The sequence below is a fragment of the Protomyctophum parallelum genome (assembly GCF_964188405.1).
Source record: "Protomyctophum parallelum genome assembly, chromosome: 9".
NCBI lineage: Eukaryota > Metazoa > Chordata > Actinopteri > Myctophiformes > Myctophidae > Protomyctophum > Protomyctophum parallelum.
Genome location: NC_139706.1, coordinates 44,360,172 through 44,385,838, shown reverse-complemented (window position 1 = coordinate 44,385,838; position 25,667 = coordinate 44,360,172). Strand labels below are relative to the sequence as shown.

Sequence of the window (25,667 nt, the reverse complement as noted above, 5' to 3'; positions counted from 1 at the left end):
TTGGTCCTCACTAATTCATTATAAGAAAGGCTCTATTTCCATGCACTCATTGGTGGGCTGTGGACAGTTCAGAAACCTGTGACTATGTACCTTTGACATCACAATGGGATTCCAAGGTAGTTGACTAACTTGACTACAGTCTTTCCAAAGTGGACGGTGGACGCTTATACAGGTTTATAAACTCTGGGACTGTACTGTAGTACTGTACTGGACCCATAGTTATGGGGATCCTTCCTTCAAATTAAAATGTGTGAGAACTATGCATTATAAGCATGCATGTTGATATGACTAACGAGCACAATCAAATTAGGATATCATGAAGATACATTGAAAAAGGGTGAAGTGGTCCTTTATTGTGTGGGAAAAAAATGTAGTAGGCTACAGCCTACAGGCAGAGTGAGGCTATTTCTCAGAGCTGCTCTCGACCGCTCTGCGCGCAAAGTCACAAGTTCCACAAAGTGCACACGACTTTTTTTTGTGCTTGGCTGCCTGATCTTCACTTCCTTCTCCTTGCAGGGCGCAGCAGGCAGACAGGCAAGGGCGTATATAGTTCCACTACAGTACCCCACCCCACCCACCGCTTCCCTCTGCCGGCTCAATCGCCGTCCAACTCCAAACCTCGTTCTCTTTCTGCCTTTCGCCCCTATTTCCCGCTCCTCTCCATCCATAACTTGACTAAACGGGGGCATTGATGCTCATCCGTCGCCCTCTCCTCATCGGTCAGCATGCAGAACAGCCACAAGGAGCATCTGTATAAGATCCTGGTGATCGGGGATCTCGGGGTGGGGAAGACCAGCATCATCAAACGCTACGTGCACCATAACTTCAGCCCCAACTACCGGGCCACCATCGGGGTGGACTTCGCTCTCAAAGTGCTCAACTGGGACCAGACCACCGTGCGTCTCCAGCTATGGGACATCGCAGGTAAAAAAAAACCCAGAACATAATCTAAGAGATCATATAAGCGATATGTTTCATGCAGTTTTTCTTTTTTTGGATTATTCTGAACCCTTTTCGGAAAGTGAATAAAGTATAGCCACGTAATTATCCAAGCAATGTGAGGTTTCACTGGTTATACAAAGTAAAATTATGGTTCAATAGAGACAGTTACCATATGTAATGTACTTCACTAGTGTTTTAAAGTTTAAGATGAAGTAGTAGGCCTACAAGTGTTTGTGTAAAGTAGTCTTAAATCCACTGTAATAAATAATGCCATGGATTGCCTCAGGTCTGGACACAGTAGAGACTCAGAAACCATAGGCTACTATAATCGTTATCTCTCCAAGAGGAAACCACATGATGTCACATCTCAACCAGCTGACCTGTAAATGTGTTCATTCTTAAATGCAAACCTGACATAACCACACCTACCCTATGCATAACAAATTATGTTATAGAGAGCAATGGTTCGCAAAAACATATAACTCAGAGTTACAGTCAAACCTGTAAAGGGTCCAATTGGAACCACCCTTAAGGAACCCTGATGGTCCCTGGACCACACTTCGAGAACCAGCTGTTATAGAGTTTGACACACTTTGAGAGGAGAAAACAAACTTGGCACAGCTCCAAAACTGGAGGTCATGTGGTCAGTGGTGTAAAGTAATACTCCATTTTGATTTGGTGTGTGTGTGTGTGGTGTGTGTGTGTGTGTGTGTGTGTGTGTGTGTGTGTGTGTGTGTGTGTGTGTGTGTGTGTGTGTGTGTGTGTGTGTGTGTGTGTGTGTGTGTGTGTGTGTGTGTGTGTGTGTGTGTGTGTGTGTGTGTGTGTGTGTGTGTGTGTGTGTGTGTGTGTGTGTGACGTGTGTGTGTGTGTGTGTGTGTGCGTGCATGTGAAGAAGCTTGGCTGAGTTTGGAAACACATGGCCGGACAGTGTAAACAACACAGCTGCATAGGGCTAATAATAATGGATGTGTTAGATTTATGCATATGATATGCATACAGTATTGCCACTCATCATAAGTGTGATTAGCTGCAGCTGTAGTTGCCTACATCATTGTGTACTGTAAGGTGCAGTGTTATATGCAGCCTGCCTTTGACCTGCAGTGATAGAGGGATATGTATATCACTTTTTAACACTCTTTAACACAGTTTACATTTTCCTCTTACATTCAAGTACTGTAGGCCTATAAATACAGTTTTGCGGTATAGCCTACTTTTACTTTGTTGAGTATTTCCATTTTTCAATATACTTATACTCCGCTAGATTTCAGAGGTTGTTTTTTTTTACTCCATTGCAGCAATCATTTAACAGTTTAGTTACAAGTTACTTTGCATATTTAGTTTAGTATTATAAAACATAGTAAACCACTTATGTCCTATTGTATAATTAATATAGCCAATATAGCTGATATATCAGCTCACAACTTGTAGAATTGATATTCTGTATAGTTAGTACTTTTGTGTTTAGTACTTTAAGTACATTTTGACACACTGCTTCATCGTTGGGGCGGCAGTGACTCAGGGGTAGAGTGGCTGGATGGGAACCGCAAGGTTGCCTAATTGCTCCTGATGTGCAGGTTGGTGCCTTGCATGTGTATATGTAAGGCACAATCTATGTAAAGCGCCCTGGATAAAGGCGCTATATAAATGCACCATTTACCATTGTCACAAACCCCTTTCTGGTTTGAGTGCCCTCTATCTGCAACGCCTCATGCACATGGTCATGGTGCCATCTTGCCATTAAGTTAATGGCAGGGTGGCACCTAGCCGCAATTTGCAATTGACATCCAAACAGAAAAGTCCTATCTGATTGTATTAAACGACGTCAAACTCACCAACATTGCAGCTGTACGAAAAGCTTGAATTATCCTCTTTCTATCTGCAAAGTGATCGTTTCATAAAAAATCCACAATGTTATAATTTAAGATCTACTTTCAGTCCAGAAATCCTTGCAGGTGTTTATTTTTAAGTATTGGAGTTTGGAAGCACTCGTTTTCAGTAAAGCAATGTCCTGCTGCCTCCTGCATGCAATTTCCAAACAGGTGGTACTCACTACGCAGGGCTGTTGAGAGTGATTACCCAACGAGCACTTCCAAACTCCAACACTTTCAATCTCTTGACAGAAAGTAGCTATGTCTATTATATGGTTGATTTGTTTTAACACTTTGCAGATGGGGGGTAATTAAAGCTTTTCGTACAGCTGCAATGTTGGTGAGTTTAACGTTGTTTAATACAATCAGATAAGGACTTTATTGTTTGGAAGTACGGGCTTGGCAAGATGACTGCCGTGTGCATATGATCTATACACACACCCCTAATTGTCGATGGATTATTGACCAGGCCAGTGAGGCCCTGGAGTTAAAAACCTTTAATCCCTATTTGGGAGTGGATCAGATTTTGGGAGTTAAACATTATCTTAAAAATCAAACTTATATTTCTTGAGATAATGTTTGCTGAGATAATTATACGATCACTGATCGGATATCAAAGTGACTCCAATGCTGCTGTTGTTTTGGATTTGAGCTATACCAAAATCCAAATCAGATCCACTCGGATAGAATTAATAAAAAGGCCCTTGAATGGGTCTCAAACTCTCAATGTTGATCAACAATGTTTTAAAATGTACATACGTTTTGTAGATTAAAGGTGGTTGCACACTGGAGTACTGGACGCGTTTTTCGGGAAAACCGATGGAGAAATGCGGCTAAAAATCCGAAAAACTCACTGTGTGTGCAAGGACCTCAAATGTGTGGGCCCCTCAAAGCTATACAAAGGCATAATAGCCATCTAACAGGTCTAATGGTGGGCCCCTCAAAGCTATACAAAGGCCTAATAGCCATCTAACAGGTCTAATGTCTGACTAACAGAGCTGACAGTTTTTACATGTGAATAAATATCCTTGGTTAGATTGAAAGTCCTGTACAAAATCTCTACAGGTGCTTCCCTTCCTGCTTGGCACTCAGCATCAAGGGTTGGATTGGGTTTAAGTCTCTGTGACATCATGTCCAGGCAGCAAAGATTGAGAGAGAGAGAGATATTTGCACAAATATTCAGAAGTATACAGTATTTTATATCTGCTATTTTATATGCAACGTATAATGCTTTATGCTTTTCAGTGCTTCAATATTTATAAAATCCACAGGCATACTTGAGCACTTTTATCTCTGGCATCCATATTTTTGGGCATGTCATTATAGGCCAAGATGTTTTACTTTTACAGAGGCCTGTCTCTTGCCAAGCCGTCCTTGCAGTGGTGGGAAAGTACTAAAATGTTTTACTTTACGAGTACTCATTATGCAGAATGTCTCATTTCAAACTTTCAAATGTAGGCTATGAAATATTTTTAAATTAGCAGATCTACAAGCTCACATTGCATTGCTTATTATCGAGTCGACACATTGTGAACTTGTAGATCGGCTACTTTCAGATGGCTGATGTGGTTACTGTATGTTTTGTATATGTAGTGGAGTAAAAGTACAATATTTGCCTCTGAAATGTAGTGGAGTAGAAGTAAAAGTACTGGAAATTGGAAAGACTCAAGTAAAGTATACAAATACCTCAAAATTGTACTTAATACAATACAAAACATCAAAGATGCATGCCATTATAATCCATCTATAATGGATAAAGCCTTAATTGGCCTGGAACCATCAGTTGGTCCCCAACCTTCTTAGAGTGTTTCCACAACACTCTAGTTGGCGGGTCAGCAGTGATTGGCCAAATCACTGCCCCTCTCAACCAGGCTTCCAGCTATTGTCCTGGCAGAGCCAACAGGAGGCTCCACCTGCCTTGTGTGTTCTTGGGGGATTGCAGGCCCTTAGACTTAGAGGTCTCTAGGACTATAGTGTGTGTGTGTGTGTGTGTGTGTGTGTGTGTGTGTGTGTGTGTGTGTGTGTGTGTGTGTGTGTGTGTGTGTGTGTGTGTGTGTGTGTGTGTGTGTGTGTGTGTGTGTGTGTGTGTGTGTGTGTGTGTGTGTGTGTGTGTGTGTGTGTGTGTGTGGTGTCCATGGGAATTGGCTGTATTCTTCCAGTGGACTATAGCAGAGGTTCTCAACGTCTGTAGCTGGGGACCCCCGCCCTGGCCCCCTCCCCCCCCCCCGCCCTGGCCCCCTCCCCCCCCCCCGCCCTGGCCCCCTCCCCACCCCCAATACAAATTGACTGCTACAATAACCATAGTGATAGAGAAAATTCATCATAAATAAATACTGAAACCAGATATAATCATTAAGAAAAGTTTATGCATGTACTATGTGTACTATGTAACCTCTTAATTTCCATTTTACAGTCATTCAGTTTTTTTGTTTTTTTATAATCTGAGGACCCCCCCCCCCCCCCCAAATATTTAGCGACCCCCGAGGGTATCAGTGTATATATATATATATACAATGTTTAAAACATTCCCAAAAAAGCATTTTGAATTAAAAACAAATTCAATTGTGTTTTTCCCAGTAATTTCACGGAGCAATAAAAGAAAAATCTAATACATGAATTGCAACTGTTTAAGAAGTAGTGCAAATAGCCGATCTACAAGCTCACAACGCAGCACAGTGCCTCAGGAAGACTCGGCTCACAATCAAAGCTTTCTACGGCGCCACAGTCCAGGCCTCAAATCTCACTCACATGAGAGCCAGACACATGACCACGTGCACTCACTGGACCGCCTGGGTGGGTGCACGAGAGGAGAGGGGGGGGGGGGGGTATGGGGGCAGAAGGCCAGCCGACACTCATGTGAGATCAGAGAATTATGGAGATATGGCCTGTGGGTTCAGGCCTGTAGGTATATATATATATATATATATATATATAGGTTCAGGTTTATTTGTTCATGTTTATTTGTTCTGGGTGCCTGCCATGCAATGGCAGAAACACAGGTTGAAATCTGCAACACATACTTAATAAATAATCGTCCTCAAGACACGAAACTTTGACGTCTATGGCCGGCCGCACGGTTTACCAAAGCCGCACAATATATACATCGAAACGTGCGGCTCGGCCGGTAATGGTGTGCTTGTGCTTTTCTTTCCGTTTCGGGTTACCGTGCCGACGTAATTCGCAATAAACGACGCGAAAAATGCCCCATGCAAAGTCAATGGGGAAACGCGGGTAAAAACAGAAAACGACACGTTACTTTGGAGCCACATTGCTCTGGCATACTGTTACGTAGAAACACGATTTAAACCTCAAACAGCACACGAGGCCATCGACTTTGTTGTGGTTCAGACGGAATTCAAATACGTTGCACGGTTTGCCCGCTATCGCAGTTCAAAGTGTGTGTGGTCTGAGCAAAAATCTCGACTCACAGTGTCGCACGGCCAGAGAGAGATCGGGTCAGAGGGAGAAGCCAATGTGAAGACTGTAGCGAAATTCTCCGAACAAATCGTCCTCACGGCCAAAATATTAACTTTACACGCATGGGTTTCGGTAATTTTGTAGCCACACTCGTCCTCTTTCACCCAATGTCACAACCACAGCCCAGATACATACGATACGTGAACTACAGCCCTGAAAGCGACAGGTGTACCATCATAATGTGTCATGAAACTACATGTTAACTGCCTGAATGAGTCAGCAATTTTTTCATCACAAACACAATTTCTTAACTCGCTCTTATAACCACATTTTTTATCGTACCAATACCACAATCGCACACGGCGTACCTTAATGTCTCGGGTCACTCACGGCGAGAACAAAAATCGCATTTGACTTTTACTTTTTGTGATAGAGCAATTTGTTCTGACATACGTTCTCTCACTGAGTCAGTGTGCTTTAAACTTTCAATAGTGGTTGAAAGTTTGTGGTCGCCGGAACCGGGCCGCCCCCCTGAACGAAACGGAAATGGACCCTTACAGCTCAGACATCTTAGCATTAGCATGTTAGCATTAGCATGTTAGAATCTTAGCATTAGATTAGCATGTTAGCATTAGCATGTTAGCATGTTAGCATTAGCATGTTAGCATGATAGCATACATAACATGCACAACATACACAAGTGTATGATCAAAACAAGCAAACATGCACAACATACACAACAGAAGGACATACATACACACGCAAGCCCGCCGTTGGAGCAGTTAGGCACCACTCAAAACAGAAATAAACAATGAAAGTTTTCAACCCTTTTCATATCAAGGCACATCATTATTATTCTGTGTTTGAGCCACGGACCACCATGGGATGAGATTCAGCCTTTCAGAAACCACCAAAGACTCCGGCACTAGTCAGTTTGTCGCCGCCCGGACGCATGGGTATTTTAGGAAAACCTTCACTTTTAATTCCCCCAAAAGATCAGGAAGCAAAATCACCGTATAGCTAATGTGAGCATCGTAACTTTAAGTCATCAGAACTGCGAGGATATTGTAACGGTAGCGAGGTAGCGACGATTCAGTAATGAGCCGCTAACATCGACGTTCTGATCAATCTTGTCACACTGTTTACAACAGAAAAGTTTTTTCTCCAGTGTGGATACGCTGGTGGCTCTTGAGATTGCCTAACTGATTGAAGCTCTTGCCACAGTGCTTACAGACGAAAGGCCTCTCCCCTGTGTGGATACGCTGGTGTGTCTTAAGGCTATGTAACACAGTGAAACTCTTTCCACACTGTTTACAACAGAAGGTTTTTCTCCAGTGTGGACACGCTGGTGTGTCTTGAGGCTATCTAACACAGAGAAACTCTTTCCACACCGTTTACAACAGAAGGTTTTTCTCCAGTGTGGACACGCTGGTGTCTCTTGAGGCTATATAACACAGAGAAACTCTTTCCACACTGTTTACAACAGAAGGGTTTTTCTCCAGTGTGGACACGGTGGTGAGTCTTCAGATCACTTGACTGACAGAAACTCTTGTCACACTGTTTACAACAGAAGGGTTTTTCTCCCGTGTGGATACGCTGGTGTGTCTTCAGATCACTTGACTGACAGAAATTCTTTCCACACTGTTTACAACAGAAGGGTTTTTCTCCAGTGTGGACACGCTGGTGTTTCTTCAGATTACTTGACTGACAGAAACTCTTGTCACACTGTTTACAACAGAAGGGTTTTTCTCCAGTGTGGATACGCTGGTGTGCCTTCAGGTTACCCATCACACTAAAACTCTTGTCACACTGTTTACAACAGAAGGGTTTTTCTCCAGTGTGGATATGCTGGTGGCTCTTGAGAATACCTAACTGATTGAAGCTCTTGTCACAGTGCTTACAGACGAAAGGCCTCTCCCCTGTGTGGATACGCTGGTGTGTCTTGAGGCTATGTAACACAGAGAAACTCTTTCCACACTGTTTACAACAGAAGGTTTTTCTCCAGTGTGGACACGCTGGTGTCTCTTGAGGCTATATAACACAGAGAAACTCTTTCCACACTGTTTACAACAGAAGGGTTTTTCTCCAGTGTGGACACGGTGGTGAGTCTTCAGATCACTTGACTGACAGAAACTCTTGTCACACTGTTTACAACAGAAGGGTTTTTCTCCCGTGTGGATACGCTGGTGTCTCTTCAGGTTACCTATCTCACTAAAACTCTTGTCACACTGTTTACAACAGAAGGGTTTTTCTCCAGTGTGGATACGCTGGTGTACCTTCAGGCTACCTAACTTACTAAAACTCTTCTCACACTGTTTACAACAGAAGGGTTTTTCTCCAGTGTGGACACGCTGGTGTGTCATGAGGTCACCCATCTCACTAAAACTCTTGTCACACTGTTTACAACAGAAGGGTTTTTCTCCAGTGTGGATACGCTGGTGTCTCTTCAGGTGACCCATCTTACTAAAACTCTTGTCACACTGTTTACAACAGAAGGGTTTTTCTCCAGTGTGGACACGCTGGTGTGTCTTCAGATCACTTGACTGACAGAAATTCTTTCCACACTGTTTACAACAGAAGGGTTTTTCTCCAGTGTGGACACGCTGGTGTTTCTTCAGATTACTTGACTGACAGAAACTCTTGTCACACTGTTTACAACAGAAGGGTTTTTCTCCAGTGTGGATACGCTGGTGTGCCTTCAGGTTACCCATCACACTAAAACTCTTGTCACACTGTTTACAACAGAAGGGTTTTTCTCCAGTGTGGATATGCTGGTGGCTCTTGAGAATGCCTAACTGATTGAAGCTCTTGTCACAGTGCTTACAGACGAAAGGCCTCTCCCCTGTGTGGATACGCTGGTGTGTCTTGAGGCTATGTAACACAGAGAAACTCTTTCCACACTGTTTACAACAGATGGGTTTTTCTCCAGTGTGGATACGCTGGTGTGCCTTCAGGTGACCTATCTGACTGAAACTCTTGTCAAACTGTTTACAACAGAAGGGTTTTTCTCCAGTGTGGACACGCTGGTGAGTCCTGAGGTGACCCATCTCACTAAAACTCTTGTCACACTGTTTACAACAGAAGGGTTTTTCTCCAGTGTGGACACGTGGTGAGTCTTCAGATCACTTGACTGACAGAAACTCTTGTCACACTGTTTACAACAGAAGGGTTTTTCTCCAGTGTGGATACGCTGGTGTCTCTTCAGGTTACCTAACTTACTAAAACTCTTGTCACACTGTTTACAACAGAAGGGTTTTTCTCCAGTGTGGATACGCTGGTGTGCCTTCAGGTGACCTATCTGACTGAAACTCTTGTCACACTGTTTACAACAGAAGGGTTTTTCTCCCGTGTGGATACGCTGGTGTGCCTTCAGGTGACCTATCCGACTGAAACTCTTCTCACACTGTTTACAGACGTGAGTGTTCATTCCTGTATAGGTCATATGACGTGTCTTCACTTCTCCTGGTGGAGTCAAAGTCTCTGTAAACAGTTGATGACTGTACAATCTAGGTTCATCTACGTCTCCTTGTTCCTGGCTGGTTATTACAATGCTGGTGATTTGCTGACAGGATTCTGAGGGGATCGGTCCCTTTCTGGGCATTTGGCAGTAGAGGTCGTCGTGGCTCGATCTGTATGTACAACCAGAACGGTGGACCTTAGCCTGGGAAGATTGAGACTCCTTCCTGGAGTGGTGGTTCATCATCTATACATGGACCGTAATGGCGTTGTAGGTTCTGTCGGGGAATGGACAATCTTCTCTCTCTGTCTCCCTATTATCCTCTCTTCTGACTCCTTATGGTCACTTTATTTATCCTCTCTTTGACTCCCTTTAATATGTTTTCTATCTGCTTCTCTCACAGAACTGAGTAAAGCCGGCTAAAAGGGGTAGGTCCTGGTCTCTGTGGAATGAAGTGGAATAGATTTTTTGTTTGTTTGAATAATTATAATATTGAGCAGAGTTCTGATCTGACCTCACTCACAACACAACCGGTTGCCGTGCATATGCCTGACTACACCGATGTGCGCATGCAGGCCACCGCCCCTCCATATTTGGGCAATAATGACGTCATCAATATGATATATTTATTTCTATTTTGCGTATAGCTTTTTTTCCTTTTTGAGCTTGACCCCATCTTATAATTGCTTGCAGCTATATTTTTGATTGTTTCCACAAAAGGAAAGACAAGGAAAAAATCACTGAACTGAGCGGTTCAGGCTGCTCAAAAACACCTCTGGCTGGCTGCCAGCGGTATTGCCTCTAGCGACTGGTATCTCCAGTCTATTCTGATCCCTCCCCCCTTGTGTCGTTTTTCAACTTTGACCTTCACTGACATACTGTCACAGTCGACTTGCACAAATCACGCTGGTGTGCCTTGAGGCTGCTTAACACAGTAAAATGCTTGTCACACTGTTTACAACAGAAGGGTTTTTCTCCAGTGAGGACATGCTGGTGTGTCTTGAGATGGCCTAACTCATTGAAGCTCTTGTCACAGTGCTTACAGACGAAAGGCCTCTCCCCTGTGTGGATACGATGGTGTCTCTTCAGGTGACACACCTGACTGAAACTCCTATCACATTGTTTACAGTGAAAAATAAAAAAAATGAAACGTTTTTAACTCAAATCAGATGGGGGTCGGCACGCACGCGCACACGCACGCGCACTGGCTGCCAGCGGTATTGCAGCTGTTCATACTCTAAACAGAAGGACATACATACACACGCAGCCAGCCGTTGGAGCAGTTAGGCACCGCTCAAAACAAAAATAAATAATGAAAGTTTTCAACCCTTTTCATATCAAGGCAAATCATTATTATTCTGTGTTTTGAGGATGAGATTCAGCCTTTCAGAAACCACCAAAGACTCCGGCACTAGTCAGTTTGTCGCCGCCCGGACGCATGGGTATTTTAGGAAAACCTTCACTTTCAATTCCCCCACAAACACAATTTCTTAACTCGCTCTCATAACTACGTTTTTCATCGTACCAATACCACGATCGCACACGGCGTACCTCAATGGCTCAGGTCACTCACGGCGAAAACAAAAATCGCATTTGACTTTTACTTTTTGCGATAGAGCAATTTGTTCGGACATACGTTCTCTCACTGAGTCAGTGTGCTTTTAACTTTCAATAGTGGTTGCATTCGCATAGACTACCCCAGCTGAAAATGATACTTTGTTAATGATTCAAGGTCAAGTTGACCACCTCTCACACACGTGCACACACGAACGCACACGCACGCACATGCAAAATGTGCACGCACACTCACACATTGAAAGTCAATGAAAAAATCGGGGAAACGCGTAACTCTGTCATTTCTCGACCATTTCAGAAGCAGGGCGGCTCGCCAGAACCGGGCGGCCCCCCTGAACAAAACCAAATGGACCCTTACAGCTCAGACGTCTTAGCATTAGCATGTTAGCATTAGCATGTTGGCATATTAGCATGTTAGCATTAGCATGTTAGCATTAGCATGTTAGCATATTAGCATGTTAGCATATTAGCATGTTAGCATGTTAGTATTAGCATGTTAGCATTAGAATGTTGGTGGCAACGTAATGCGCAATAAACTAAGACAAAATACCCCATTGAAAGTCAATGGGGAGACCTGGCTCACATGTAACCAAATGGACCCTTCTGAGAGGCTAAATGTCATCAAATGGTGGTCCGTGGCTCAAATGCTGCACAGACTTGGCGAGCTTCAGGCACCCAGAAAAATGTCTTGAAATTTTGTTTCTAGTTAAATAAATTGTATAAATTCAATGACAATTATTTAGCTCAGAGCACTCTCAGTCTTATAGACACAGGACAAAAACAAACATCTATAGTGAAAAGAAAGAACGCAAAGTGCAAAGTGAAGTGACAGTGCAGTACAGTTCAAGGTCAGCTGTTCAGCAGCCTGACTGCCTGGGGGAAGAAACTGTTACTGAGACGGGTGGTACGAGATTTGATGCTCTGGTAGTGTTTTTTGGAAGGGAGTGGTTGGAACAGGGTATTTGGCTGGTGTCTTTAATGCTGTTGTGGGCTTTTTTCGTACAGCGTGTGGTGTAGATGTTGTGGAGGCTGGGTAGTGCTGTGCCGATGATTTTAGCTGCTGTTTTAACGGTCCTCTGCAACCTGTTGTTGTGTTACCGTACCATACTGTGATACAGCCAGTTAAGACACTTTCAATTATACAACTATAAAAGTTAACTAGTCCCTTTGTACCTTCTTGAGGATGTACTCGTTGTTGAGTGACCATGTGAATGTGTCTGTGATGTGTATGCCCAGGAATTTAAAGTTATCAACTATGTTGACAAATGACCCCTTGATGGAAATGGGGGTGTGGATACCTTTTGGACTTCCTAAAGTCTACAATGATTTCTTTGGTCTTATTGGTGTTAAGTTAGAGGTTGTTGTTGTCACACCATAGAGTTAGACCTTCTATCTCCCTCCTATAGGCCCTCTCGTCACCGTCGTTTATTAATCTGATCACTGTGGTATCATCCGCAAATTTAATTATACTGTTATTTCCACATCTGGTGACACAATCAAACGTAAACAAACTGTACAACAGAGGACTGAGGCAGCAGCCTTGGGGTGTGCCGGTTCTAGGGATGTGTAAATGTGTCCAAAATGAAAATCGATTTGTATAATTCAATATTAACGATTAATCGATTAATCGGTTTTTTTTTTGGGGGGGGGGGGGGGGGGGGGGCTTTTTTTTCTCCTAATTTCCTTTTTTTTTTTTATGAACCCTACAAATAAAAAAAATCTTCCCCCCCAAGGGGTACCTAAGTCAAAAAAGTTTGGGAACCCCTGATATAGTTGATTAACAATAATTGTAACTCTTGAGAGTTAATAAGGGTTCATTTGGTCACCATAGCAACCCCAGCCTAGGCCTGATTAGGTAAATTCCCAACACCTGCTAAATCCTCCAAACCTGTTTCTTGATTGGAATCAATCTCCACTCACACTCCTCTCAGTCATGCAGCTACACAGACACATCCCAGGCACACTTTGGTAGGCCTATAGCCCTGTCCTGTTTGGATGACAATATTGCCTTTCCAACAGATTTTCATTTAAAAGAAAACTGAAAAAAGAAGAAAAAAAACGATTATCGATTATTAATTTTCATAATCGATTTCGGGTCCTATCAACGATAATCGATTAATCGGACCCATCCCTAGCCGGTTCTGGTGAGAATTGTGGATGAGCATCTCTCTCCTATGCGTACACACTGGGGCCTGCCTGTCAGAAAATCAAAGCCAGTTACAGATGGAGCTGCCCACACCAAGGCCACTTAGTTTCAACACTAATTTAGATGGAACAATAGTGTTGAGAGAGAAAGAGAGAGAGGGGGGGGGGGGGGGGGGGGAGAGGGGAGTTGCACCACTCTGTTCACACGGGTGTGATTATTATTATTATTATTTTTAAATATCGCCTTCTCCAGATAGATAGACTGCCCATAATAGCTGAGACAGAACAGTATTTAGCCAACTCTTTTGCATTTGTCTTTTGCAATCCACCCAATTGCAGACCCTTGAGCACAAGGCATAACTCAATCATTTACTGTATATATATTTTTTAAATATATATAACATTACCGATCTACAGCCACTGCCTGGAACTCTCTGCTCGGGGCTCAGGGGTGAAATCAGCCCAACGCATGCTTCTGACATACATAGGGGTTAATATCCAGGTCATGAATTACGGACAGGTGCTTTTTTATGGTGGTTTTGAATGAAGACCGGGAGTCGCACCGTTTGATGGCCGGTGGTCTGGCTTTCCACGTTCTGGTGGCACAATAGTAGGAAAAAAACGTACAGAATTCTATTTAAGCAGCAATGTTTCGGTCGGTCAGATGTTCATCGGGCATGGCCAATGAACCAGTTAATTTATATTTATTATTTATATTTATATAAATATTCAGTTTTTGCAGAATTTTGGGGGAACGAGATCGGTTGAGCTGCCTCTGGTGTTGTGCACATGCGCGTCTCTCACACTAGTAAAGTAGTTTGACAGACACATGGGAAATTGGGAACCGAACCGATCCCCTAAGCCTATAGCCTCAAGATCAGACCCATTGCAAGTTCTTGTACTCTGTCTTAGCCATCCCAGCCTAGTAAAGTCAGCTGGGGCACTGTGAGTGGTGGTAGGTTGGAAACATTTCCCCACATTCCAGACGTAATAAATCACTGTCTGTTTGTGTAAGCAATTCAATTCAATTCAATTCAATTCTATTCAAAGGGCTTTATTGGCATGAGAAAACATACGTTTACATTGCCAAAGCAGAAAGAACAATACAACAATACAGCAATACAATCAAAACAAAAATTATGTACTTTGTCAGAATCTTCAATAGATCAACTTCTGCAGCTAAGCAAACATAAGACAAACATCACCTTCAGCCTTGTTCTATTTTTATCGGCAGAATCTCCAGAGTTTGTGTTGAAAGCTCAGGAAATAGTGCTCGACCTCTGCTCTATATCGCATGTGGTCTTAAGTAGTTAATCTCTATCTGAGTTAATCCGATTTAATTTAGCCTAATTCAAAACAAAAACGATCTTAACAAAACAAAAACCTGATTGGATCACTTTGATATATCTGTGATCATTGGATTATCACAGCAAACATTATGTCAAGAATTGTAATTTTGATAAATCAGATAAACCAAATCTGATGCACTCAATTAAAGGTTTTGTACCCTTGACCCCTAGTATTTGTATTTAAATTCAAATTCAGTTATTTTTACTTTTATTTTTTACAGATTAGTCCGATTTTATCTCAGTAAAAATATCCGATCTACAAGCTACAAGATCTACAGCTAAGTGTCACGATTCTACGCGCTGTGACCTTGTAGAGCAGATTTAATGGGTTAACTTAAATGGTAACAATTCTGCCAATCTCTAGTTTTATTTCTGTTATCCAGTGGTTTGAGGATGATACATGGCGAAAGCAAACATTTTTTGTTCTGTACATACTGTACATATAAACTGTATGGTACAACACAGTCCTTAAGCCAGAAACATAACCTAAACATAACTGCAAGCAAGGGAGCAACACAACCAACCAACAGCACATGTTCGGACTAATGGTACTTCGGATCTATGGGATGCCCCATCAAACTTTCAGATGCTGTTTTCTCCCAGTTTGGAGGAAGAATGATTATGATTTTTATTGTGATCTCTTACTCTTGAAATATATAATCCATTGGTTTCTGTTCGGGAGGTGTGTTCATGATCATGGCAGCAGAGTCTGTTTGTGCATGCCGCTGCACGCGCACCTCCAGCCCATCAAGTATAATTTATGCTTCATCCCGTGGTCGTGCACGCAGACCTCTATTCTCACAACAGTCGCATCTGCGACGCGATGTGAGTTTGTATATCAGCTGTTCTCTGCGTGCAATGCTGTTGCGCAATGAAGTATAAATGGCTGCTAGGTGCCTGGCTGGATGCCAAAAAACGAAACAGAAAAAAACATGGGGTTTTGATTTGAATGAGCAAAACACTCCCGTGACCCGCGGAGCGAGGACCCATGACGTCAGAACTTCTGTACTCTATAATTAACCCTAAACCTTAGATTAGGTTAAGGGTTAAGAAGACTTTGGCATGTGAGAGTTTAGATGTAGGGGTTAACGGGGAGTTCTGAGAAGTAGAATAATGGCAGACATTATGCTATGTGATCAGCAGGTAGCCTGCCAGTGCTGCTCTCACTGAGGACATGGAAGAGGAAATTAGACAGAACATTCCAACTGGATTTATCGCACGGGACCGAACTCTCACAACGTTTCTAATTTCAAAATTTCAAAGTCTTAATCTAAAAGTATTTTTGTTTTCTTGTGAGAACCAGGAGAATGATCCTCACACAATGTACATTTCTCAAAATATACTATACGTGTGGGGACATTTGACCCTCACAGGTGCAGTAAATTATACACGTACGTGCACACGTACATACACTTAATCTTAATTAGTCCATCTGGCTCTCCTCCACCCATTGTGTTGCCCTTTCCTTTCATCTCATCTCTGTACCTCTCTCTCTCTCTCTCTCCATCTCAGCATCTCCGTAATTAACACACTGAATATTTAATTTGTCTCTAATGAGCTTCATGCTCTGCCTCTGTGTCTTTATGCAGCGGTGGAAGAACCTCTCTAGTCTTAGAGCAGGGGTTCGGGGGTCACCAGATTTCTTTCTGAACGTTTAACTCATTTAAATAGCCTAATTAGTAGAATTTATACAAGAACCTATTCACTGATGTGTCAAAAGCAAACACAGTTTGGTGTTGTTGTGTCCCAATCAAACCAAGATTGCATCCAGCTGTCCAAAATCAGGCCCTAATTGAATCTCTAATTCAAAACATTGTTTTGTTTTGTAATTATTTTGTTTGCCTGTGGTGATTTCGTATTTGATTGTGTTGATTGCTTTACAACTGGACTTTCCTCCGAGGTGGATAGTCTGGTGACACTGACGCTGGGAAATAAATATTGCTCTGTGTTGGCATTGCCTTGGGGGGGGGGGGGGGGATAATTTTATATTCTGTCCATATCGGGTTGCAACTCGAACGGGCTGAATCTGCTCTAGCGAATTTCGCAACGTTTGGCACGGCAACTCGCGTGTGTTAGCTCGCTCGGTGGTGTCTCTCGTGGCTCAAGTTCGCTATAGAGACGGCGCCCCTCCGTCGTGGTCCAAAAAGTATTTTGGGGGTCCCCAGCCCAAAAGGTTGAGAACCCCTATATCTGGGCTTGCGCTTGAGTTACATCTTGTACTCTGACCACTTTTTTCCGTCCACACCAATTAGAATGGAGATGGGGGGGTTTCTGCTCGACAGCAACGATACGAAGTATAGTACTTACTGACTGTACACCACTGATGTTTCTGTCTGTCTGTGTGTCTGTATGTGTGTGCCTGCGTGTGCATCCAGGTCAGGAGAGGTTCGGCAACATGACGCGGGTCTACTACCGCGAGGCCATGGGCGCCTTCATAGTGTTCGACGTCACGAGGCCCGCCTCCTTCGAGGCCGTCACCAAATGGAAGGAGGACCTGGACTCCAAGCTGACACTGGCCAATGGGAAGAATGTGGCCACGGTGCTGCTGGCCAATAAGTGCGACCAGGGGCGGGACGTTCTCACCAACAACGGGATCAAGATGGAGCAGTTCTGTCAGGAGAACGGCTTCGTAGGCTGGTTCGAGACCTCCGCTAAGGTGAGGGCCCAGGGCACGTGCATGGACGAATGCAAACGTATACGCACACACACAAGCATTCATGAACAAATACATAAGCACACACACATATTGTGGTCGGGTTTATTTATTTTGCCTTTGCTTTTTCTTCCCAATTTAGTTGTTGCAATCAGGGGCGCAATAGGGTAGGGGACGGAGGGGTTTCGTCCCCTGCCAGCCTCACATTGGTCCCCCCCAGATGTGTTAGTGGGTCCCCCCTGGCTGGGGGGGTCCCCCCCTGGCTCCAAAGTTATCTTAGGAGTAATACTTTTGAAATCCTGCGTTCATAAACGCGATATATTTTGAAGCATATATTTGATCCACCCCTGTTTAAATCCCAAAATGGTTTGGCCTGTTCTCTCAACTTTCGGAAGTTGGGAGTTGTTACACCGCAATCAGTGACCCAATGTGCTTTGCACTCTGTAATGATTCTAATAATACAGGAACAGAATTCAATAGGACACCACTTTTGGTGTCACGCACCACTTTGGCACCGTCAGACGATCAATAGATGAATGGATTTACTTTATCCTTTTCATGTCAAGGACCCCCAAATGGACACGTATTAGCCTGCGGACCCCCCCCATTTGAAGAGAAGAGAAGGACCCCCATAAGAGAAGATTTATACAGCTCGGACGGACCCTATTTTAACCATTTCTAGCGGTGGGACTCCAATTGGTAATCAATGTTAATTAAAAAAACTGAGAGCGTCCACATGACATGCCACAAACTATCATGTAATTGTACCTCTGGGGGTCCCCGGACCCCACTTTGGGAATTATATTATTATTTTGGGGGATTTGGGGAAAGGAGGAGATCGAGGCCGCTATTAACTGTCAAGACCAGGTAAGGCGCTGCAGGTTTTTCTTTCCTCTCGAGTTGCATGGGTTGAACTAAACTACATTAAAACATCCTCTCCTGAAAACCTCCCAGGTGTTGTACATTTTATAGGATAGGCTAACTTACAGATCAGATGGTCAGTGAGTTTTGACCTGTTCGAGGCGCTGCTGATAATGTGGTTAAACTTTTACGTTTTGAGACAAATGGGGAGGAGGAGGAATCACAGCCAGGTAATTCATAATAATAATAATAACTGTGCCAAAACGCAGTTTTGTATGTACATTGAGTCACTGGAACAACCTCTCTGTAGTTCGACCCCAAACCCTAACCATAACCCCACGTTTGTGGTTAGACCCCCCCATCCCCCCCTCTCCTAGGGTGGTGGGGGGGACAGGGGGGACGGATTTTTCGGCGTCCCCCCCTAGCGTTCGGTCCGTGTTGCGCCGCTGGTTGCAATTGTTTCCTCCCCACACACATTTGAGTGTACTCACTCAGTCAATCCTACTGACTCACCTGCCATCATGAAATCTGACATCTCTTTGCTCTGACCATCTTGTCTTGTGTGTGTGCGTGCATGTGTGTAGCCTAAGGGAAATGAAACTCCATTGAGCTGTAACTATGGTTAGCCTCTTCATGTCCTGCTAAGGATCAGTGAGGACTCTGAGGAGAGTATCCACCACAACTCAACTAGTAGTTGAATAGACGATAGTTAACGAGCCCGTCAGTGACAACATTCCACACCTGGGCAGAGACAAAGCCGTCTACAGCAGGGCCATTAGCGGGGCAGATGGGGGAGGGGGAGTAGCAGCGTTGTTTCCTTTTTGAAAATCATCTCACGGGACCTATTGAACCTCTCCCTGGGCCACATGCGGCCCACAGATCACCAGTTTGACACCCCTGCAGTGTAGATAGAACCCACAACCTCGCAGTGGTGGGCAGGCACTTTACGGCTGCACAATACCCGAGTGCCTATAGACAAATCCATGGATCAGTGCCCTGTAGGCCAGGTATAGGTGATCAATACTGAGGTGTCAAGCTGCGCTTAATGTTACGCCTCAGCTATGACTGCGCCCAGGGCACCCCTCCGTGGATTTGTCTATACAGAGATTAATGATGGAGAGAGTTCTAACACATTTTGGAATGGGCTGATTTAAGCAGTCACATCTGGCTTGAGCCGAGCTAATCAGACTAGACAGCTGTTGTGCAATCAGTCATCCCCTGCAAAAATTCAGGGAGAGAAACGGTCGTGAAGTTGTGCATCTGCATTTTTATGTACCCTGTTTATTGCCTAAGGCTGTGTGTCAACAGAAAACGATTTTGAGCTCCCAGTGTCAATTTCTGCCATGCATTTCTTTTTTCAACGTTTTTTCAAGGTTCTGACAATTTGTTGCATGCAGCATATGATTTGTGTAGAACCACCAATAGTTTTTTGGCAGATAACATAACACAAAGAAAATAGCAGGTATATACAATATGACATTACGCCTGACAACAATAACATTTAAAGAAAGTAAAATAAAATAGACAATCACAGTACACCACCCAGTTGTACCCCCTTAAACCAATCATCCAGTTAACCTTCACCTTCTTGACCAACGACCTAAATTCTTCAGGAAAATAAATAAATAAAACGGATCCAAAATAAAACTACATGATATTTCTTAATAATTTCACAAAAAAAATACACTGTTTGTCAGTTATATTATGTAACATAAGTCGATTAAATTTAATGAAATGGGATTAAACCTGATTTATGCCAATGTACTTTGAGGAGGTACAATTATATCCCTTTTATACCTGTTATGTATATATGTACATATATATATATATATATATATATATATAATACCTGTCATGTTATGACAGGTATAAAAGGGATATAATACCATTATTCCGACTGTTGCTTGCACTGGACACCTACTGACGTTCTATGGTGAAGATGTGTTGGAGTTCTCCCCTTCCCAGCTGCTGTACCTCGCATAGCAGCTCTCCCTCTCTTTCTCTCTCTCTCTCTCTCTCTCTCTCTCTCTCTCGCTCTCTCTCGCTCTCTCTTGCCCTCCAGCGTTTTGTGTTTTTGGCAGAGCGCCTGACGGCGATTCAAACAGAAAATAGTCCTGGCACTGTCCCAGTCATTTATACAAGCTGAAGTCGAGTCATTACCACGACCACGAGATGTCCGTGTTTACCATTATGTCTCCACAAATAAGCAACCCTTATTTGCTAATAGACATTCAAGCAGTTGATTGGTTTGGACATTGCAGGGCATAAATAAACACTTAGCGTCGCTTTTCGTTTGAAACAAAATAGCAGATATACAAGCTCAAAACCTTTCGACCTTGCAGATCTGATAACTTGTGATAGTTTTGCGTGACACTAGTATGATCAAGTAGGCCAGCAGGGCATACATGTACGTAAAAACAAAAAGTTACAATATGGAGATAAGAGGTTTCTGCCCAACAGCAGCGTTATGTACCCCACAGGAGTTCCCGGGTAGCTCAGTTGTTAGAACATTCGCCTTTTTGGACCACGAGGTCCTGGGTTTGATAACGGGCACCGCCAATGCAGCGTATCATTAGCAGGGTAACAGTAAGTACTGGGAGCTGACATTAGGTGTGCTGCCAGGGGTCTGGTGCAGTGGTTCCAAGGGTTTGTTGAGTTTGTTGATGGAACCGATTTGGATCCTTACAGGTCTGTAACTCTGAGAGTGTAAAAAATAAATGGAACCGAATGGACGCTTACAGGTCTGTAACTCTGAGAGTGTACAAAATAAATGGAACCGAATGGACCCTTACAGGTCTGTAACTCTGAGAGTGTACAAAATAAATGGAACCGAATAGAGCACCGAAGTCCTGACGTAACTCGCTCATCCCGACGATTCCCCTGGTTCGCGGAAGTAATTTCTCTATGGAGAATAACATGGGGTGATCTTAATATCGTCTACTATAAGCGTTGTGGTCCAAAAATAAACAAGCTGTCTCGGCATTATTGTCGGGGAGGTGTCTCTGTATCGTTTGCAACAGTCAGTCACTCATATATGATACAGTCTGCTTCTAGCGAAAATAACTAATTCAGCAGCAGTAACATTAGCGTTTTCTCTCAGTCAGTTGATTCTTCATATCCATATGAGTGAAGCGGCCGGGGTGACATGTTTATTTTTCAAACACAGTTGTTATATGAGGCGATCTCAAATCGCCTCAATGGGGATTTCAATGCAACTAAACAAATACATGAACCTGGGGACTGACGCCCTCTACTGAAAGTGACGTCAGACTTCGGTGCTCTATGGACCCTTACAGGTCTGTAACTCTGAGAGTGTACAAAATAAATGGAACCGAATGGACCCTTACAGGTCTGTAACTCTGAGAGTGTACAAATGGAACCGAATGGACCCAGGTCTGTATCTTTGAGAGTGTACAAATGGAGCCGAATGGACCCTCTCAGAATTTAAGTAGTTCACCCCAAAAATGTAAAGAATAAATATCTATATTTCCATTACACATCGCATGAAACCTTCAATTCCTAATTCCTTTAACCCATTTAGACTGGCTGCCGCGGTTACTTTTTCTCAGAATTCAGGAATGCGGGAACACGTGTGTTTTGTAGTCTCTTTTTGGTACTATTCCAGATTTCCGGATTCAATTCCGTGAAGTTTCTCAGAAAGAACTTTCCAAAAATCGGCCTCAGGTCTAAATGGGTTAATGACCTGCAGAGACTCTTTGAGTCTTCGAGTCTCCTCCGCCTGAGTTTGCCTGAGTGACTGACGACCCGGTCATCAACTTATTGGCTTAGGAATGCGACAAAAACAAAAAAGAACTCATGGGGTGTATAATTGATAGAAAATAGGTCATGTTTTGGGTGAAGTACTCGTTCAAACACCCTTGGGTTTTTGAAAGGCGCCGCTATAAATACAAGTTCAATTGAGAGTGTACAAATGGACCCTTACGGATTAGAGGTTCCTTGAAATTAAAAGGTTTGAGAACCATTGGCTAGTCAGCTAGTGCATTGAAGTCACAAATCTCTGCTTGTCAGTCTGCCCGGGGCAAAACTTGGGATGTGTGGCTCATATGGCCCTTTGGTGAAATGTGTCGAATGGCAATTGGTGGGGACCTACGGTTTCTGAGAACTAAAAAATCATACCTGTGTGAAGTGAGGGGCGCTAATATATTAAAGTTTAACTCATGTTGATTAGGTGATGTAATGGTGATGTAAAACAAACGGTGCCAACACAAACATTAAACACCATTAACAATAAAGAGACAATAGGACGTAATGAGGCACATTATGACGTAAATATTCCCTTCATTGTCAATGGCGTTTACAAAACAAACATTGAACTAAAGACAAACATTAAACCTGTGTATAAATAAAATAAATAAATAAACGTACTGTATATTGAGTGGCCCAAACTCAGGATGAGGCACAGATTCTAGGCTTCCTGATGCTTGAATGGCAGGGCTTCACATGACATTAGTGCCATCACCTGTCACTAAGCTTCACGAGACGTTTGGTCCACATAGCGTAAAGTAACATAACTGTTACTAGGCCTCTCTGACTTAGTGACTTACTGATGTAAACCTTACTGACTTTCTTACTGACTTACTTACTAACTTATACTTTACTAAACTGACTAACCTTGGCTGTGTTCTGTCCAACACCTGAGCCTGTCTGTTACTAGCCTGGGCACCATTTCATTTAGGGTATATGATCCTGTCGGGAGCGGATGATATCGTTACGTCATGTTGTAGTATTGTTTTGTAGTCGACAGGCAGGAACAACAGGCGGCAACTTCCTTTTCCCTCAAACCGATTTTTCTCAATAAAAGCTCTCGTAGCCTGTAGCTTGACGTACATGACAACATGACGTAACGATATCATCCGCTCCCGAGTCACGACAGGATCATACAGACTTTTGAAACAGAAACCAGGCTTTCCTCCGAGGTGGTGGAAAGCCTGGTGAGGCGAGGTTAGTCTGTCACACACGTTTGAAGCTATGACATATCTGTCGGGTGGAACCCTTATATGTCCTACAAGCTCAAAAGAGTCAGGTTCACATCAATGAGACTCTCTTACATGTCTAGACATGAAAGACTGGTGTGTTCTGGACACGAGGTGAGCTGAGGACTCATTCACAAACGCACACACACATACGCACATGCTCACACATGCTTGCATGCACACACACACACACACACACACACACACACACACACACACACACACACACACACACACACACACACACACACACACACACACACACACACACATGCTTACACGTTACACTGACACATACATTAAGACACTGACACACACACAAACACTGAGGCCCTGATTATAGCACCTGCGCTGGCAGCATCAGGAATTTCACAGTTCCATTCTAAGAAAACTCATTTCACACACATGCACGCACGCACGCACGCGCACGCACAAGCGAGCAAATGCATATGCATACATACACAAATTCACATTAATTGCACAGTCTGTTATTGAGAATTGCAATCAATATATCATTCAGAGCGGAGCATTCAACAGAGCTAATGATGAATATAAACAAACATGTTATTCATAACCACAGTTGGGAAACGGAGCCCTGCAGTGTGCGAGGCGTTTCATTTTCTTAGTTCACTGTTATTTTCTTGGCTCAGCACCTGCCTGACACACTGACACAGGGTGTGGAACTGTGGATGCTGTGCATGTCTTTCTATTCTATTCATTACTACAGCCTGACACAATTTCACATTTGGTTTCCCTTCAGTAACCTTTGCGACACTTTCCTGTATACAGTATCTGTATTCTGTTTATTTAAGAGCTGGAGAAACAGTTCTGAAAACTCTGTTCAGCAAAGGTTGGAGTACTGAGCCATTTAACACTTATTTTAACCCAAACAATATCCCTTATACTGTATACCAGTGGTTCTTAAAGTGGGATCCGGGGACCGCACGCGTAAGTGAGGACAGTGAGGGTGTGAGTGAGGGTGGATAGGGAGTGGCAGGTGTCATGTTGTCGTGTATAAGTGAGGACAGTGAGTGTATGGATGTGTGAGTGTAGGGAGTGGGAGGTGACACCACATTGCAGCCCACTCTGCTAGTCGGCATTCACAGAGCGCACACTGCATGAATATTCAATATTTCACACCCCATTATTTAACCGCTACTGTCTGCGACACATCCTCTGTGTGTGTGTGTGTGTGTGTGTGTGTGTGTGTGTGCGTGCGTGCGTGAAGGGGCAACTCTTTGAGGGTATACAAATGGAACCAAATGGACCCTTCCATTTGTACACTCTCAGCAAGTACTTAATGTACCAAAAGTAAAAGTAAAGTACTCATTATACAGAATGTCCCATTTCAAGTATTGAAATGTATAAAAATCTTAAACAATAAATAAAGATCTGCAAGCTCATTTTTCTCTGTCTCCCCCCCCCCCCCCCCCCCCCCTGGACCTCCAGGAGAACATCAACATCGATGAGGCAGCCAACTGCTTGGTGAAACACATCATCGCCAGTGAGAAGGACATGCTGGAGGCGGATGTCCCCGACATCATCTCTGGACAACAGCTGGACAACACATCTGCCGGCACCTGCTCCTCCTGCTTCAGATCTCAGTGAAGACGCCTGCCGTTTGCCTTAATGGGCTCTATGCGCACACGCCATTTTGGAAAGAACTCAGGGCTACTAATGAAGGCTCTGTTCCATTCTGGTCAAACAGAGTCAGGGTGCTGCTATTGTGCATGTTGGCTCACTGGAAACACTCTGCTACACAACAGTGGGTCTCAAAGTGTCCTTGGTTGGTTCCAAATGGCCCTGGGTATGAGTGTGTAACTCTGAGAGTGTACACATGGATCTGAAAAGGCTCACACATACTCTAGTTTTAGGTGATAAGGTGACCACCGCTGTGTTTGGGAAACTACATGACATACTGTAGTAGTATCAAAACCAATGTTCCCACCCAAAAGGTGAGTAGCTTATCACCTAAACTGGAGTATGCGTGGGCCTTAAATGGTGCATTTATATAGTGCCTGCTTTACAAGATTGTGCATTACATTCATCCACACATTCATACACCGATGGCGGTGGAAACCATGCAAGGCACCAACCTGCACATCAGGAGCAATTAGGGGTTCAGCATCTTGTTCAAGGACAGTTCGACATTAACTCTGGGGGTGCCCGGGATCGAACGGGGTACCTCACGGTTCCCATCCAGCTGCTCTACCGGCCTAGCCTGGTTAATAAACCAGACTAATATCGCACGGATCCGCGGGATATTAGTCTGGGGAGGCTCAGCTTGGATTTCATTTTCAGGGAAACATTTTTCTCTTTGACGCAATTGGTCAAAGCTACTGTCAGTCAAAGGTCTCAAGCATTGAACGTCACTGTACCAAAGCCCGCCCATATTGCATACCGTGT

At 43.6% G+C, this 25,667-nt stretch overlaps 1 protein-coding gene across 1 annotated transcript; it reads left to right on the top strand.

Moving 5' to 3' along the window:
* Positions 1-419: 419 nt before the first annotated feature.
* Positions 420-25,461, top strand: rab38a (RAB38a, member RAS oncogene family). The gene is made up of 4 exons (XM_083773698.1): positions 420-441; positions 517-924; positions 17,129-17,409; positions 24,711-25,461. Exons 2-4 carry the CDS (start codon positions 726-728, stop codon positions 24,867-24,869), a joined length of 639 nt encoding a protein of 212 aa, XP_083629824.1. The 5' UTR covers positions 420-441; positions 517-725; the 3' UTR covers positions 24,870-25,461.
* The last annotated feature ends 206 nt before the right edge of the window (positions 25,462-25,667 follow it).